General features: G+C 26.4%; 1 protein-coding gene across 2 annotated transcripts in view; it reads left to right on the forward strand.

Annotated features, from left to right (window-relative positions):
• Pez (protein tyrosine phosphatase non-receptor pez) overlaps window positions 1-18805 on the forward strand; it is a 53578-nt gene that overhangs the window by 8906 nt on the left and 25867 nt on the right. For both annotated transcript variants that reach the window (XM_075371976.1, XM_075371977.1), the window contains exons 3-12: window positions 5491-5660; window positions 7200-7297; window positions 8116-8186; window positions 8350-8505; window positions 12466-12554; window positions 13471-13606; window positions 14224-14313; window positions 17309-17505; window positions 17956-18094; window positions 18222-18343. In XM_075371976.1, the coding sequence (XP_075228091.1) occupies window positions 5491-5660; window positions 7200-7297; window positions 8116-8186; window positions 8350-8505; window positions 12466-12554; window positions 13471-13606; window positions 14224-14313; window positions 17309-17505; window positions 17956-18094; window positions 18222-18343 (1268 nt within the window). The remainder of the gene's footprint in view (window positions 1-5490; window positions 5661-7199; window positions 7298-8115; window positions 8187-8349; window positions 8506-12465; window positions 12555-13470; window positions 13607-14223; window positions 14314-17308; window positions 17506-17955; window positions 18095-18221; window positions 18344-18805) is intronic.

The raw sequence follows: 18805 nt of genomic DNA on the forward strand, positions 1-18805 counted from the left end.
GCTGTTTCATTATTTTTCATATCTCATCTTTTAATTATTTCATTTCTTTGAATATTTTTTATTTTTCCTAAGTGTATGCTTCACTGGCTTCCTTATCCCAACCATGCTTCATTATGTAGTTATTCTTTGCCTTCATTTCAAGAAGAAATAGTTATTAATAACTAGTACTATTACTATTAATAAGATTTGAATTCCCCTGCTGAGTGTACATAACATATTTTTTCCTTGTAGAAAAAAATCATATTAATCTGTTGTTTTTACTCTGTCCCATTCTTTCTTATGAACTTGATGTGTATAAAGATCCAGAGGTATAAAAGCTACCAAACTTCTTTCTCTGAAAATAATTTAACTTACTATTCAGTCAGTTTCTGTAGTGAACAGAGTGAGGATGAAATTGACTTCTTCAGTCTTACTTAGCTATATATTTGGCTCAGAAAGGAAGACATCAGGAGACCACTTATATCCTGACTTTTCATAATAAGCATGGCGCGGAATCCCTTGCTATTCTTGAAAATTGTCTTTTCAGAAGTGATTTGTGTGAGTCATCTACAACCATTATGGTTGATTCTTAACCATTTCTGAATGTAATTCAGAAAGTGATTTGTCACAAAAGTATTTGACTGCAGAGAATCGCTTAAAATAATATTATATGCATCGATATCCACTGCTGTAATTAAATAATAGTCTTGTTACAAGAAAATAACCATATGAATTGTGTAGCAACTTTGATAATTCTAATGAACAAATGTTATTGAAATGAATAAGTTGATAAAATTGTTGGAAAAAATCAATTATCAACATAAAGTATTTATTCTTTCATTGTTATTATTTCATTGATACTGTCTCCATATCTTCAACATTATTGAATAATTTTATGTTATTTATAGTTTTTATCTGATAATATTATAACACCATTTATTACAATGCAATAAGAACCTCATTGTAATGAATAATTGCTAGATAAAATAGTAAAACTGGTTTTAATATAATACATTTACTGTTAGAATTAAAACTGTATCCATCCATTTAAACTGCAAATTACTGTTTGATGTTCACAATTCACAAAAAAAGATTTTTAGCAAATCAAAAAGAAAGAAGAGGTTTTAAATTTTGTAATTGTATTTTATAAACATTCTAATAAAAGAACCAATTTCAATGATTTATTTTTTATTTCATAGAAGTTCCTCTGGTGTTCCTGTTGTAGATTTCTTTCAGGTAACCAAACCCAGAGATTTTTGTTCAAATACCAAAGTGGAAAATCTTTTAAATGAAAAATTACATTGTTTACATAGACAATTTGAAGATATTTTTTTCTCATCATTGTTTATTATTGGAGTAATATATATATATATATATATATATAGCCTGATATAATTATATTCAAAATATCTGTGTGAAAAAAAAATTGGCTAGAAAAACTTAAGTTAAAAAAAATAGTACATATTACACTCACTCTTACACTACAGAAAAAATCCGTAACTCAAGATTGGTACTAGTCTCAGTATTGTTGCATTTCTTCTGAATGGCATTAATTTTTAAACAGGCAATTTTTATTTAGGTCTTTCCATATGTCAAACAAAAATAATAAAAAAGAAAGTAATAATAAATATCCAAATATTCTGCAATCTTCAAGAGGAGTATAATTATGATTAACATATATAAAATTATATATATATATATATGTAATAGTTTCTTGATTGTTATCTAACAACAATTGATTCTAATAACAATTGAGAAACTATTACAGTACGAATGTAGACACTTAGACTTAAAATTTTAAGTTTGATGAATTTTAACAAAATGACGATCAGTTGTTGTATATAGTTTAAATGTGTAAAATTATAATTTTATATATGTTAATCATAATTATACTCCTCTTGAATATGGCAGAATAGCCAAAAGCGCTCGAGGAAATCAAATTGGAATCTAATAAGCTGTTTTTTTAAATTATATATAATACAAGATAATTATTTTAATTTTGAATTCAGAAAAAATTCTTTCTCAAATTCTGAACAGAAAACCAATTGAAAGATGAAGAAATGGTTATAGAACAACCACAGCGACTCAGGAAGGGGAGTGGGACAGGGATGGTATTGGGCTAATATAAATTATTGTGAAAAGTATACATAGAGACATAAAGAACTAAATGTATTTTATAGATATGAAAGAATATTTAACCTTGTCAAATGAGATAAATTAATGGAAATATTAAGAGCCCAAAGAGTAGGTTATTAAGATAGAAGATTAAGTAAATAAAAAACTGTACCTGAACTAAAAAACAAAAGATATGAAAATAGGGGTTATATAACAAACTGATTGGTTTGACCTCAGAAGAGGAAGAAAGATATCCTGCTTATCCCCAACAATCTTTATAATATAAAATATAATGACAAATCCTCTAGAAGAAAATGAAAGAATCAGTGTAGAAGAAAGGTAAGTTGTAAAAGATTTGCTAATTATAGGATCACTTTTTTTTTAGGAGATGAAGCATAAGATATTCAACAGATGATTTCAAAATTAAAAAATTATGACAGAATATAAAATGAAAATGAATATTACAAGAACTAAAGTAATGAGGATAGGAGACAATAAACCGATAATGCATCGAAAGAAAGAAGGCTACCATGTTAATAGAATATTGCAAAAGTGAAAACAAGATAAAAACACGAATAACAATGGTTGAGAAAGCATTTAACAGAACAAATTAGCTGTTATCTAGTAAGATGGAATTAGAATTGAAAAAGCACCTTGAGAAATGTTGTGTATTAGAGTGTACTTCTTTATGAATATGAAAGATAGACACCAATAAAAAGAAAAGAGGAAAGGCATTTCAGTTGGAAGCAACTGAAATATGGGCATAGAGAGGATTAAATTTACAGGCAGAATGGAAAATGAAGATGCAATGAGGAGAGTTAATGTTAACAGAAGCTAAATCAGTAAAGTTCAGAATAAAAAAGCTAACTGGCTAAGACAAATCAACAGAAAAAAAGATTCATTAAAAATACCACTGAAAGTATCAGCAAAGGATAAACAGCGAGAGAAGCCAAAAATTGTGAAAATTATGGACTAAAAGAAAGTCTGAACTATCAGAATCAAAAAATTTTAGTTGGAATAGACATAGACATGCTGCAAAGGACTTTCCTCAGAAGAGATAAAAATCATGCAATGATGATTTTTTGTTATATAATACATAGCTTATTTTAATTTTCCTTTCAGTAAAAATAAAAAAAAAGTTGTGAGTTGCTAGGGGTATTCTAATGTATCTGTTTCCCATTATTGCAATAAGCTGTGCTGCTGTCTGGGGCTTGAGTCCTGGCGTAAATCAATAAAAATTGAATCTTAGTATATTTTCTTTAAAGTGAAACATACAGGAAAAACGTTATCACAGTGGAATTCAATTTAATGGAAAACAGTTTATTTTAGAAGGTTGAAGAAGTTGAAGATATGTTAAATGAATCTTTTGCTATCATCCTGCAAATTAACCATTCAGAACAAATTACTAAAATTCTTTATGTTTTGAGTAAGAATTTTTGTTACTTATTTGTCCTTTGGTAAGCAAACAATACTTTTCTTAATTTCAAAAAAAACAATTCATTTTTTAGTATATCTACATTTAAATATAAAATTTGTTGGAACAATTAAAAAGGAATAGATGTACTACCATGAAAATCAATTTTTGTTTTTAGTTAATTACGTTTGAAAGAAGTTAATGCATATTTTCATGTATTATATTTATCTTTTTCTATGCTTATTTAAATAATTATTAGTCCTAAAAATATTATATATGTATATGTGTGTGTGTGTATAATATTTTTGTTGTATGTAAGTATGTGTATCATTACATCTGTTGTATTTTACTATTAGTAGATTAGTTGCTCTGATATAAATTTTATCAGTGTATAAATTGTGTGACAATTCACACAAAACAATGTAAATATTTGGCCTATATTAAATGCAAGATATTTTATGATTACATAATTTATTGTAGATAACCATCTGAAATTTAATTGGCATTTTTGTGTTCATAAAATTTTCACTACATTTAAGAAATTGTTTCTATTTATAGGCATATAAATGTCTGTAGCGAAGTATACCTTTCCGTTTCATTTAGAAGGTTCTTGGTTTAATTCTGATCTAGCTTGTAATTTCTCATACCTCAAAATTCTTTCTTACCTGCTATTAATAATAAAATGGAAAATTTTTCTTTTTATTTACTTTTCAGGCTGTAATTGTGCATCATCCCATAGTAGATATTGTGAAATAAAAAAAAGGATGTAAATATTTAAAAATAAGTTACTGAAAGAGATGAAATACTTTATTCTTTTGTTATTAATTATTCATTTTTTTCTTAATTATATAAAGTACATAATTTTCCAAAAATTAATTGTTATATTATTGAAATGAATATTCTTGATGCAGTACAAAAGCTGTGTTTGGTTTATAACATATTCTACTTTTTTTTTATCAAAATGGTGTTCTTCATCTTTTATTTCTTGGGTACATTTTTTTTTTCATGTGATCAGCACTTTTTGTAGGCCTGTATGTATTTTAAATAAAAATAAAACTAAAAAATGTAAAATTAAATTTTAAAAATAAATGTAAAGAGATAGAAAATAATACTTTTTCAGTTCATTGAATTTGATTTTATTTAATGCCTGTACCAAATGGAAAACTAATAAATTGTTAATAGTTGTTTTTAACAATTTGGTGTAAATTTCTAAAAATCAGAATTTAAAGAACAGTTGATAAATTTTTTTAAATTAGCTATACTTTTGTATTTTCTAATATTAATTTTATGATTTTTTTTTAAGATTATTTTATTTCTCATCTATAAATATAAGATGATTTTATTATTTTAAAAGACATTCCACCAATTTATCTTGGAAATTATTATGTATTTAATTTTTTATATTTAACTATTCTTATGACATTATTTTTCTTAATGTTATAAACTAATAAATTAAATAAATAATATTGTGAAATAAATTTTAATAAAGAATGATTTGAATATGAAATAATTACCAAGACTTATAATTTAAAAAAATTATGAATCAAAATTATATTGGTAATTTTTATACAGTACTAGATAGCAAAAGATAGTAAAACGATTAATATGAGATTTTAGAATTCTTTTCTAACTAGACACCCAAGATTCCCAATTTTTTTTCCATTAAACTATTCATACCACTTGCTGAATTAACAGATAGGTGTATTTATAATAATAATATTTCAAAGGACAAGCTCTTTTCTTTTATCGTATACTGTAGTTCACTGTTGAGGGGCCCACTATATTTTTGAACCCACAGTTAATTATGTTTATTATATGTAATGTTAATTAAAATACAGATATTTTTATAATAAATGAAAATAATTTAATTTGATTGTTGCTGTTGAAACGATCAACATGAGTTAAGGTAATGGTACACAGTATTATCTACTTTTTTAAACATTTTATTCAGCAAATATATTTTCTTTTTTAATAATTTACAGCAAGAGTTTTTTGGTCTGCGGTATATTAATAGAAATGGTGAACCACGATGGGTGGAAATGGCACGCCCACTCAAACGACAGTTGGATAAGCATGCACGTGAACCAAATCTTTATTTACGAGTTATGTTTTATGTCACTGGTGTAAGTTTGCTTCAGGATGAAATGACAAGGTATATTATATTTTTAAGTTGTCTTTACTGCTGGAGGGTACCCCAATAATTGGGGTAATATTATGTAGAATGTTTTTGTTGTTTTTTTTTGGATTTTCTAGATTTGTTCTTAAGAATCGTAACCATATCACCCATCCATTCCAAAATATATCTGTTTCTGCACCTTATAACTGTTCAATTATCTCATAAAATTAATATTTGAATATTAAATTAGAGCTCCAACTAATGGTAATGATTGTCTTTTTTTATTCTTTCATTTATTAATGCTTGAAAATTAAAGTAAAATTGGCTGCTGCAACCAACCATTAGCCATTAGACAGCCTGCACCTAGAGTAATTAAACTTTAGTAAAAATAAGTTAATTCAAGTTTATTTACTTAACTTTTTTTTTTACTTTCACCATTAAATTCTTCGCACCCCTTCCATTGTGAGCAGAGAAAACATAAATAACTACAAGTTGCAGTCTTATAAATTTGTATTTAATTGTTTATTATTTAATTGGATTCCATACAATAAAATTAATTTACATTAAAATACATGTTATTCAATTATTCAAGTGTTATTAAAATACAGTCAGTCCCTGAGAGTGTTGTTGCTGAAAGATGTTTTCTATAGGAATATAATCATTTAATCATTAAATATAACATCTCTAGAGATGATTTTCAAATACTGATTAATGATGCACACAAACCATGTTTGAGGTTCAGATTCACAGCTGACAAACTCTGAACATATAAATAGAATATTTTCATGAACATGATACTACTTTGAAGTAGTCAATAATTACAACAAAAATTTTATTTAATTTTATTATATAATAAGACAGATATCGGAAGACTTCCAATAGCGGATGTGTTAAGTGATAACTCTTCACTTAATTCTCGATTGAGTAAAACAGTTTCTTATGATTAACAAATTCAGAATGAAATTTAATGTAAATAAATTTTATAGCAACTTTTTTCAACTGGGCTCTGCCATTTTCAGGGTGCAGTTTAGCGAAGAATTAAGGAATATTTTTATCTTTCGTAATAAATATTTTTCTGAATTTTGGTAGGTGTATTATTAGTCTTTGATTAGATAACTTAAGCAGTTGAATTATAATTTAAATATTTCATTTTTTCAAAACCTACATTTAGCAAGTAAAAAAAAAAATATATATATATATATTTATTTATTTTTAATTTTTTGTTAAAAAAAAAAAAAATAGCTTTGTTGGACAACACCATAGCTTCCAAAACATGACTTAATTTTTGAGGATCTGTTAGTATGTTCATGAATTTATTTTGATGTAATTCATTGTTTATTATGAACCGTTTGTTTATTATTTAGTTGATCAAGGGCTGATATCATATTGGCTGTATTTAATTTTTAATTTATTACAACATATTTATATTATCTATATTTGTTTATTTTCTTTTGTTATGAGGGATTTTTATCAAGTAACAGCTTTATCCATCGATCATCTATCGATGAATATGTATCAATCAATAAATTGATTATTCAGTTTATTATGTATCCAATAACTTTTGAATTTTTTTAGATACCATTATTTCTTACAATTAAAAAATGATGTCATTGAAGGACGAATAAGTTGTGATGCTAAACAGGCTGTACTTCTTGCCAGTTACAGTATGCAAGGTATTTGTCTTTTTTTTTATCTTTGTTCCTTTATTTTCAGTTATAGTTTTTATATGTATAATTTTAATGAATAATATGCTAGTTCTGTGGAATTATTTGACCATTGGTTTTTTTATACTTCTGTAAGCTGATAGTTTGTTAAGTCTTGCAGTAGTTTTTTAAGTACTTTACCAGTTTCAAAAAACAAGTCTGATAAGAATTTTTTCATAGATGTAAATTAATAAATTTTTTTTCAAAAATGTTTGATTTAGTTTTAATCAATGGTACTGGAAAAGAAAGCAAGAACCCTTTAACTCATTAAAGTTTTATCAAGATTTGTTATTATTTTAGTTTACAGTAACATACTATTACATAATTGCACCATGAGAATTAAAATGTGTGAAAAAGGAAAAGTAGTATATGACTGAAGTCCATGTGGTTCTCATAGATCAGCAAGGTTAAAATTTGTGCAGCAAATCAGTGTATATATCAGTGGTACAGCAGTTAATACCACTAAAATTTGTTAAATAACCATTCAGTAAAATATTTATTCTGTAGTACCCAATAGTAATATTTATGGGATTACTTTATTTATATTGTTAAAATTGCATATTAAAGAACTATAACAAATGTTCAACAGTAACAAATGAGGTTCAGTGTTAATGAGTGCCACATACACTGAGTTGCAATTTTATGGATGCATATTAGTTAAGCAATGGGTTTGGGAGGAATTTGACTGTTAAATAAAGAAGCAGACCCGTCAATATATTCTTTTACTTGATTTGATATACTTGTTGAAAGTATGAAATTAATTTATGATTTTGTTTTATTTTTTCCAGCTGAGTTTGGCAATCATGATCTTGAAAGGCACACTGCTGAATATCTCAAAGACTTTGCCCTGTTCCCTAAGGTAATGTATTAATTTTTCCCACTTTTTTTTTAATTCAGATTTATTTTTACAATATAGAATGTGTTGATTTCAGTTGCTTTTAATAGAAATAGTGTGCATACTTTAATGAAAACCCTTTTATATTTAATTTTTTATTTATATAAAATAAAATGACTTTTTTTAGCATTTAACTGAACAAGGACATCTTGAAAGTTTAACAGAAGCTGTAATTCTTCAACATGCCTCACTAGCTGGTCTTGCACAAGGTACTGCTGAAGAATATTATATTTTAGCTGCTCAGCAATTAGATGGCTATGGTCAAGAAACATTTCTTGCTAAGGTTAGTTTGATTATTGTTTTAATTTATCCATTTCATATGTTGCATTATTTAACAGTTTATCATAAGGTTTAATCTATAAAAAGATTTAAAATTCCCTAATTCATTTTCTTTATCAAATTCAGCATAATAATCTTTATTTATTTTTTATAAGGATGAATCCAAAGGTTTAAACTTTGCAAGTTTTTCTGTGAATAAGCTTGCGCCTTAATTTCTACAACAAAATACACCTACAAAGTATAAAAAACTTGCCAAGTTTAAATTCATACTAATAATAAAATTGAAAATATTTTTTATCTCGCCCAAGACTCTTATTCTGAGTTTGATAAAGATGGTGTACTTAGTATTAGTAATGTTTTAGATTTAAAATCTTTTATCATTGACTAACTGTATGACCAGAACTTGGCTCATTTTTCACATGAATGTTTTTACTGGTATTTCAATACTTTTTGAAGAACTGAGGTTTCCTTTTTGTAGATTATTTAAATCTTTAAAAGAACCTGGTGTGTTCTTTTTTTCAACAGTGACTTCGATGTATGTATGTATTGAGGCGATACGTGGACATAGAATCCACTCTCTGTCTACAACCTTCTTAATCCTAAATTTTTTATTGTAATATGTTACAAATCAGATCAGTAAAGTGATCTGAAACTATTTTATTCTACTAAAATGTTACATGCTGTTGTAGGGACATCTTTCGCTTCTTATTTCACCAGTATGGAGTTTCTTATTATTCTTCTGTCCGGTCATTATTATAACAGATACATAAACATATTACAAATGCAATACACTACTATAAAGTTTACAAATGCACACTACCATAATATAGCATTGTAAAGTAACTACACACACATAATTTTGTTCTCCAGATCTTCTAGTAGTTAACTTTTGGCAAATTTTTTAATTTTTTACATATAGAATTTCAAGGTTCTAGGTGAACTGGAAGTGGTTGAGGTCTTGATGATCTCTCAGCAAGTGCAAAAATCTATGATTTTTGGAGGTTCATATCTGTAAGACCGTTGAAGCTAGATGCGTAATTTTGGATTCTTTCAATATTGTTTACCTTGTTGCACTACCATAATATTAACTCTGAGTTTCAATTATTTATATATATAAATAATATAGAAGCAAAGCTGGCTCAAAATGGTTCATGTAAATAGTGCACAGTGTGTGCATGGCCAGTTTTGCAAGGACTTGGCCTACACATTTAGATTATTTTTATTATGACTTAACTTTTTTATTAATATTTCTAATTGTTTTTAGATTTTTAAAATTCTTTTCCTTTTATGTTTTGCTTATTTATTTTTAATTCTGGTCTAAGACCTTTGAGAACTAATGAATAAAGACTAGAGCTTGCCTAAATATTTCAAATGTAGTTGCTTTGAAAGCAAATGTTCTACTCTTGGATGTTTGTTGCTAGCAAGATGGTAATAAAAAAAAAAAAAAAAAATTCTTTTAGATGATTAATTAAAAAGAATCATTATTGCATGTATGTATATGTGTTTTTTAATTAAATTCAATTATTAGTCTCTTTTACTGTGCATTCTTAGTTAAGCTGACTGGCTGGTTGTTTATATTGGATGTGCTCTTTGCATTGATTGTTTTGTTTCTATGCAGCTGATATCAACTTTTCACTCTTTTCTGTTTTTCTAGTTTCCATTCCCCTTCCTAAAAAAGCTATTCTGTTGAGTCAGATGATTTTTTAATTATGTTTTAATAAATAAAAAAATATATAAATACAGTTGTATGATTTTTTTGCCAAAAATGTTGGTATCAGAACTTTAAATACAAATTTATTTTCATTCTTTCTATAAATTTTGTTTCCTTTTTCTGTACAAATATTTATGTATAGCATCAGTATTGTTTTATTAATTATGTTGTTTAATGTGTGTAATTTGGTAAATGCTTTCGTAAATCTTTTATGCTATTTGTTTTGAGTTGAAACACTTCTTAAACATAAACATATGAATCATGCATAAAAGATTTGTGTCACACCAATGTAATTAATTTTTTTCATCTAAATTACTAGAAGAGAATCTGTTTTTAATTTTTATACTGTTTTTTGATTATGTTATCTAAAACATATTGAAATAATTTGATTTTTTTTTTATTGTCATTACTTGTTTCATCTAAGAATTCAGCTAAGTGGTTTTCATTCAGCGATTTGTCTGTCAATGAAAGGGATGTCAATAAAAATGTAATAATTAATGCATAAATGTAAGAGAAAAAACTGATTTAAAAAAATAAATAAATAGTGAAAGTAAAAAAAAAAAACATTATTCTTTAAGTTCTAATTTGTTGAAAGTAAATAAAAACAGTTACTAACTTATCAGCCTTAAGTTTAATTGTTTTATTTTAGATTTATTGTTATTTATAACATAAATACAACAGCCAAAAATAAGCTTCTTGATAAAAATAAAAAAAGGAGTGCTAAGAAACTGTCAACTATCTGCTCTTGAGCATTAGCTAAGTTTGACTGGACCACAGGAATAATCTTTTTACCCTTAGTTTTTTCATTATTTTTTTGAATTTTCATTTATAAATACTTGGAGGTTATTATAGGCCTATGTCAGTATGTTTCAATTCTAATTACTGATTTTAATTAGAAAATTAAAAACATTCAAATTGTCTGGTTTAGACAATGAGATAATATAATTGATACATAAAATATAATGACCCAAAATCTTGGTCAAATTCATCAATGGGCAAAATCGGACCAAGGGGATGGAAGTGAGAGGCTTTCTTGAAAAAACAAAATATCACTATAACTTTCTTATTAAGTAAAGTATCGAACTCATTTAAAGTTCCTACTATCCTTTGGATAAGGACCTAAAACTTTAAATAAAGTTTTTTGATATCACCAACCATTGGTCCAGGGGGTGGAAAAATGAGGTTTCGAAGACAAAAAAAATCATACCTTCCTTAATAGGCACAGTATCAAATTGGTTCAAAGTGGTTGTTAGTCCTCTAAATATTACCTAGTCTGAAACAACTTTTGATATGACCAACCCTTATGGCATGGGATGACCAAAATGTTGCTGGAATTGTAAGAAGATGGGGCTTGTCATATGATAAACATGTGATACTTTTTTCACATGCAACCATTGTCATATTGAGTAAATTTGATGTTTTTCTTAACTTAAGGTGGAAATATTTTTTTGTCCCCTACTTAGCACCGGTGAAATCTACCTCCACCTTCTGGTGTGCCAAAAAGGATTTTTTTTATTTAAACTAACTTTACAAGATTTAAAAGAAAAAATCAAATTTAAATCAATCTGGTGATGAGTAAGGCTTGGGCTTTAATTAGATGCTTGAAAGTATAAATAAAAATTAAGGTCAGATTGAGATCCTCTTTTTTTTTTAAATTTGTTACAAAGAATAAACTTTAAAGTGAGTATATAATACAAGAGAACCAAGAAACATTGTACCTAGTCAAATGTACATTATCTTATTTAGAACAAATGAAACCGTCTAATGTTATTTAGAACTCACAACAAAAAAAGAAAATTGTAAATTAATGTTGTTATAGAATTATTTAGAAGAGGCTAAGAATATTTTTATTGTTCTGGAAATTTTTAACCTAGGATTTTATGATAACTTATATCTGTTTATTAAGAAAAAAATCATTTAATATCAACATTATATTTTTAAATTTTTTAGGAACACTTTATACAATATTATATGTACAATTATGTAATCTTACCAAACTGTATATTAGTAATTTTTGTAATATAAAACTTATTTTGATACATTTTGATACACTCTATATTTATTATCTTTATTTTGTAATGTCGACAACCAGCGTGCATTAAATTCATTTAACACAATATAATTTTAAAAATTTCTTTGCTAATTGATTAAATTAAAATCGATTTCAGTTATGTTGAGCTTTATTATCTACAAAAGTTTTATTTAATTTAAATTATACTGCTGACTTGGTATAATTTTATTCTTTTTTCATAGGATGAGAGCGGTAATGAAGTAATGCTTGGGGTTTCACTAACTGGTATTGTTGTAGCATCAGAAAATAGTCATACTTCTAAATTTTATAGGTTAGTAGCTTGTCTTTTATGTTAATACGATTGTATGAGTTTGTTTCTATTATCGAAGTTTTTATTCATATTTATTTTGTATATAAGTGATTATCAATGTATATGTTGTTTTATCCATTTGTATGTGCCAAGTAATATTTCATTGTTGAGTTTTCTTGTGTGATCTTTGAAACTCATGAACATGTTAGGTAAACTGATTTGTGCTTCAAAATGCTAAGAATTTTGATGAATTGAGTGGTTTTAGATGAAAATAAGTGAATCTGTTGTTAGTTTTCTATACATTTTGAAGTTTTACTTTTGCTGGTTGATTTTTGTGATATCAAAAAGTTTTTTTGTTATTTCATCGTATTGAGTTTTAAAGTTAAATTTATATTGTATAGATTTATTTAGGCTAAATTTTCTTTTGTAAATTAATTTATACTGTCGATAATCCATTGGAAATTATGTACTTACTTTGTCTGGTGCATTAGAGATGATTTGTTAATATGCAGTATTTACTTTTGAAGTATATGACTTATCACATATTGTTATATCTGTTTCTTTAGAATATTCTTGCTTTAGCAGTGAATTAATTTAATCTTAAATTTAATATTGCCAGTGTTTTTATTTGTATCGACCAGTTTTTAATAAGCAGAAAATTAATTTTAATTGTGTAGTAGATGGTACAAAAGCACATTTACTATGCTTGGACTGTAAATATACTAGTTAGATATTTTTTTTTTTTGTTCGTATTTAAAAGAGTTATGTAAAGAGAATATTAAAGAGAAATTCTATAAAAACTTTATTTTCTTTTTTTTTAATTATGAAGTGATTTTAGTGGGAGCAAATTTTTTTGCCAATTTTCTTTTGATAAGAAAATAATATTTTTTTAATAAATCTAACAATAAATATTGTTTTTTCTTATTTTTTATTGTAGATGGAAGGATATAACTAATGTTATTAATCATAAACGACATTTTGGTATGATATGTCAAAACCCTGAAGATACTGCACATTTTCATTTAAGGGATGTTGAATCTGCAAAATATGTTTGGCGTATGTGTGTCCACCAGGTATTTGACTTATATGTTTTTAATTTTATTGAATAAGTAATGAACAGCTTCTAATAAATTCAAGTTATCTTTTTTAAACAATAGTTGTAGCTATTTATTTTTAATTGAGATTGTTATTCCTTAGGTCATTATGTTGTAGTTAGAGTTTTAATGTATTTTCAGATGCTGTAGTTAATTATGAATTACCATATGGATTTTTATTATGCCATATTAAATAAAAATCAGTGTTACATTCTTTGCAGTGTTCTGAATATTCCATATACTGACATTTTTCTTTTATTCCCTATATTAAAAATTTGCATTCAAAATTCATTGTTGTTTCTTTATCACAAGATAAACAGCCAAGAGTAAATTGAAGTGTGCAAGTCCATTTTTTATTTATAATACAGATAGCTCATCATTTAAAATGATGTAATTGTATTTATTAATAATAAGTATAAAATTATTTTAGCTATTTTAATTAACTCTTTTTCATTAAAAAAAAAAAAAAAACTGATGTTAATGGCTGGCCATCAAAAGTGAAAAAAAAAAGAAGCATTCTTTTAAAAAAATATTTCTGTTTTAGTCATAATTAATGTGTATTTTGTACTCTACAGACTTATTATTTTTTTTTATAGCATACATTTTTTATGCAAAACGAACAAGCAACTGAACCAGGATCAACAGCCCAGATTGTACGAAATTTATTTTCTCAAGTCTCAAATGAGGTAAGTAAAATAATTTTTTAATCCGATTGAGTAAAATTGATTTTAAGGGTAATTGGTACTTAAAGAGCCGAGGGCTCTTTAATCTATTTAGCTGTTTTATGAAAGTCTTGACTTTGTCAAGAATTATAATTACCTTATTATTTTTTTATTTATGTTAAATATATTTTTAAAAAATAAAAAAATATTGTATATTAACTCATACTTAACAAATTTGTATGATGAGTGTAAATATATTTAATTCTATCCATTTTTTCAGTTGTAAAATTTACTGTATTACTTTCAGAAGGCCAGTTATGTAGTGGCCATTTTTGGTACAAAACAAACGAAGTGTTGCAGTATAGTATCACCCCGAAACAGTTTATTGTATATATGTTGGAGTAATACAATAATATTGCTACAATATTATACACATTGTCATAGTGTAGTAGGATCTCTGCTTTTAGATAAAAGCTTATGTGTTCAAATTCCAGTCAAGCTTGTCTTTTTCGGATATTACAAACATGCAGGTAAAATTAATTGGGTATCAGATAGTAGTTATTTCATGAGTAATAAATAAATTAATAAAATTTGTGTATGTGTTTTTCTTAGGATGTAAATGCACACAAGGATTTTTTGAAATTCTGAGTATAAAAGGTTAAAGTGGAGCAACAATGAAATTTACTATTTTTTTAATTTCTTAATAACAAATGTAGATATCAGCTTGGTCTTTTTAGTATAATCTTAATGTGAATATTTAAAAACTAATTATTTTTAGATTCCAAATTTAAAGGTTTAAAATGGATTTTGAATTTTTTTTTAAACTGGCTATTTTTTCTAATTTCTGAATAATAAATGAAAAATTTCTGAATAATAAATGAATCAACTTGATTTTTGGTGTGTATAATTTTAATCTAAATATCTGAAAACGAATTTTTAGATTTTTTGAAATTCAGCCTTGAAAAAGGTGAAGAAAGGTAAAAAAATTGAACAATATTTGCAAATTTTCTCCATTTCCAACAATACTAAGAAGATATTCACTAGATTGCAGCTTACAAATACTCTTCAGATGACTATCTAAAAACCATAAAGTTTTTAGATGTAATTTAATTTTTAGATTTAAAAGTTTTTTAATTTCAATTTTTTTAAGGGGTGCAGTGATTTACAATGTGACTGGTTGTACCTAAATATGTGTAGCCTCCAGAACTACCATAAGGTATTACTTCAGAAGATGATTGCTATGAATGTAAATGAAGTGTAGTCTTATACGCTCTCAGGTCGACCATCCCTGAGATGTGTGGTTAATTGAAACCCAACCACCAAAGAACACCAGTATCCATGATGTAGTATTCAAATCTGTATAAAAGTATCTGCCTTTATTAAGATTTGAATCTTAGAATTCTTGACTTCAAAAACAGCTGATTTGCGATGACAAGTTCACCATTAGACCAATCCAGTAGTGTACTGGCTGTACCTGCCTCCAGTTATTTGACTAAAAATTAAAAAATGAGGAAGTATGGTCACCTCCTAGTGGTGTTTGTCGGATAACAATAAAAACCAGGCAAAATGCATTTTTACCCATACAAATTTTGGGTAACCAGTTATAACTAACATTTTTAAGATAGAGGCAGATTGTTTTTGAAACCTACATTCTTAGATCAATCAGAGTTTCTGCTCCTGAACTGTGACCAAACTGTTGCTCTGAAGAAATTACAATACACATTTTTTTATAAATTAAACAGGGTTTAATTTTTATTTATCGTTATTATTCTCATAAGTATGATTTGATGAACAGAGACAGCAGGGTCCAAGGGACAGAGCCCTCTGGCTAGACAGGAAGGGTGACCAAAGTGAGTCATGATCGACTAAATATCCCCTGACCATAACAGGAAATGCAACTAACTATATAGCATTATGAAAGTGTTAGGTTGAAGATTAATACATTTTTTCTTTATCTTTATTGAGCAATTTTCTTACCTTCCTTTTTTTGTTTTTCTTTATTTAAATGCTGGGCAACAATTCGTTGTTTTTCCTTTTACATTTATAATAAAAATTTTTATTTACCATTTTATCAGGATTTAATAAAAATCTAAAAACAATACTCTTGATTAAATTTTTATTTATAAATAAATAAATAAATAAGTTTGCTATTAAAAATATATTGCAGGTGTAGCTGTGATGGAGGAGTGCTAGTATATATATATAAAACTTTCTGAAAATTCAAATAATTCATCAACATACTGACCACTGTGCTAATTAACCTCAAACAACAACAAATTAACCACCAAACACAGTAACAGAAAAACTTAAAAAACTAATACAAAAGTCAACTTTCATGGGATCCCTCATCATCAATCTGTACGTAATTCCGAAAGTCAGTTCATTCCAGTTGGCAGTGAAGTTGTGTTCAAGTTTTGTGGTTGTTAGGATTTATGTTTTCTAATTTTTAAGTTTTTATTTCTTTTTTATTTTTGGTTTTTGATGTAATTGTAGAATTATGTACAGACTGATGATGCAGTTTCCTGCAATAGTTGACTTTTGATTTTAGTTTTTTAGGTTTTTTCTGTTACTGTGTTTGGTGATTAATTTGTTGTTTGGTGTATATACGTCATTATTTTTCATTTTTTTTGTAGATTATTAATTGCATTCATATTAAATTTAAGTAGAAAATTATGTTATATAAAATGATACATAAGTTGTAATCAGTTGGCGAATAGCATTCAGAAAAAAAAAAAGATATGGAATAGGCGTAAAATGCCTATAACATTTAAATTTTATAAATTTAAATGTTATAAAATTTAAATTTAAATTTATGAATTTATAAGATAACCTAAGGTGGGTTTAGTTTCGTGTATGCTTGGCAATGACAAATGACCGTAGCAATCAATATCATTTAAATTTAAAAAGAAAGAAAAAACATTATATATAAACATATACTTGACATATGTATATGATAATGATTGTAGATATGATTAATTTTATCTATTTATCAGTTGTACAATTTATTGTATTGCTTTAGGATGGCCAGTTATGTAGTAGTCGAGAAGAGCTAGATGGAAGAGATGTGGGAGGTGGTTTAATAGGAGGTGGCTGTGGGAGTGGGAATAACAACAATGGAGTTAATCATAATCTGGGTACTGGCACCTGGGATGTTCCACGAGCTCAGTCTACTTCTTGTCTCGACCTTGCTACACCTCAAGACATAGACAAATTAAGGTGTGAACTTTTTAATTATTATTTTAAATCATTTTGTCATTGATAAAAGAATGTTTTCACTGCTAATGTATTTATGTATTAAATTTATTCACTGTTTATGTCACTTGTCATGGTCATCTATTTTATTCTACACATTAGAAGTTTTTCAATTTTATTCAGTGTATATTTTTTCATGTGTATGTGTATATTTTTTCATTTTCAATTTTTTTTTTACTTGCATATTTATTTCTCTTTGTATTTTTTGTCTTTTTCTTTTTAATTCAAATGCGCTCTTTTGTATAATTAATAGATGAGATGTACTGAATCTGTTTTACATTTTATAATATGCGTATCATTCATACAGTACAAGTCTTTCATTTTTGAAGTTGTGGGTAATATTTCTTTTTTAATATTTTATAATACATATGTTAAAATAATAATTTAAAATATCTAATTGTATGTTCTTTATAGATCGATGTTGCCTTCTTATAGACCGGCACCAGATTATGAAACTGCAGTTCAACAGAAATATAGTCAACCAACAAATAATTTAAGAGGTGCTCTTCTTTATTCTAGCCAGCCAGAGATACATCAAACTCATCTGCAAGAGGTGACTATTTTTTAAATTGTATAATTAATTTTGTATTGCTTATATTCTTTGCTAAAAAATAATTTATTGATCCTACATTTATTAATATAATTAGTAATGTTTACTTTATTTTGTCTTTTATTTATAGGGAGTGAGGACGTACCAAAATGCATATAAGCATTATCCAGATGTAGCAAGAGTTGACAGAATGTACATTGAACCATCACCTGATGATAGTCAGCACAATGTTCCAAATTTACATACTTACAGGTTACTTGAATAATTATTATCATAATTTGTTTTTCTCTTTAATAGTACAAGATCCGACAGTTGCATTTCTTCAGGTATCTGTTTTTCTTAATGAAACTTGATTCAAATTAATGATTAATGATAATTTAATACATTACTGCCAGTTTGCCTAGCAAAAATTAGCTGCAATTACCTTTATTAAATATATTGTAATTAATTTATTTTAACGAATTACAAGTATATTTTTTTCAGTGAATTAAACATCATTTGAAAGAAAATGATGTGAAGGATTGAAGAATATAAAAAAAGTGGTTGCCAGCTTTCAGTCAGCCGCAACCTTCAAGTTGCCAGGTGTAAACAGGTATGTTACTGTTAATTATTTACGCTCATCATGTTTTTCAAAAAAATTATATACTAAATTGAAGTTTAATTTTTTCTGTACACGATAACGCATGGTTGCATGTAAATGGTTCCCATTATTTG

This window comes from Lycorma delicatula, chromosome 7 (genome assembly GCF_047948215.1).
Source record: "Lycorma delicatula isolate Av1 chromosome 7, ASM4794821v1, whole genome shotgun sequence".
Lineage (NCBI taxonomy): Eukaryota > Metazoa > Arthropoda > Insecta > Hemiptera > Fulgoridae > Lycorma > Lycorma delicatula.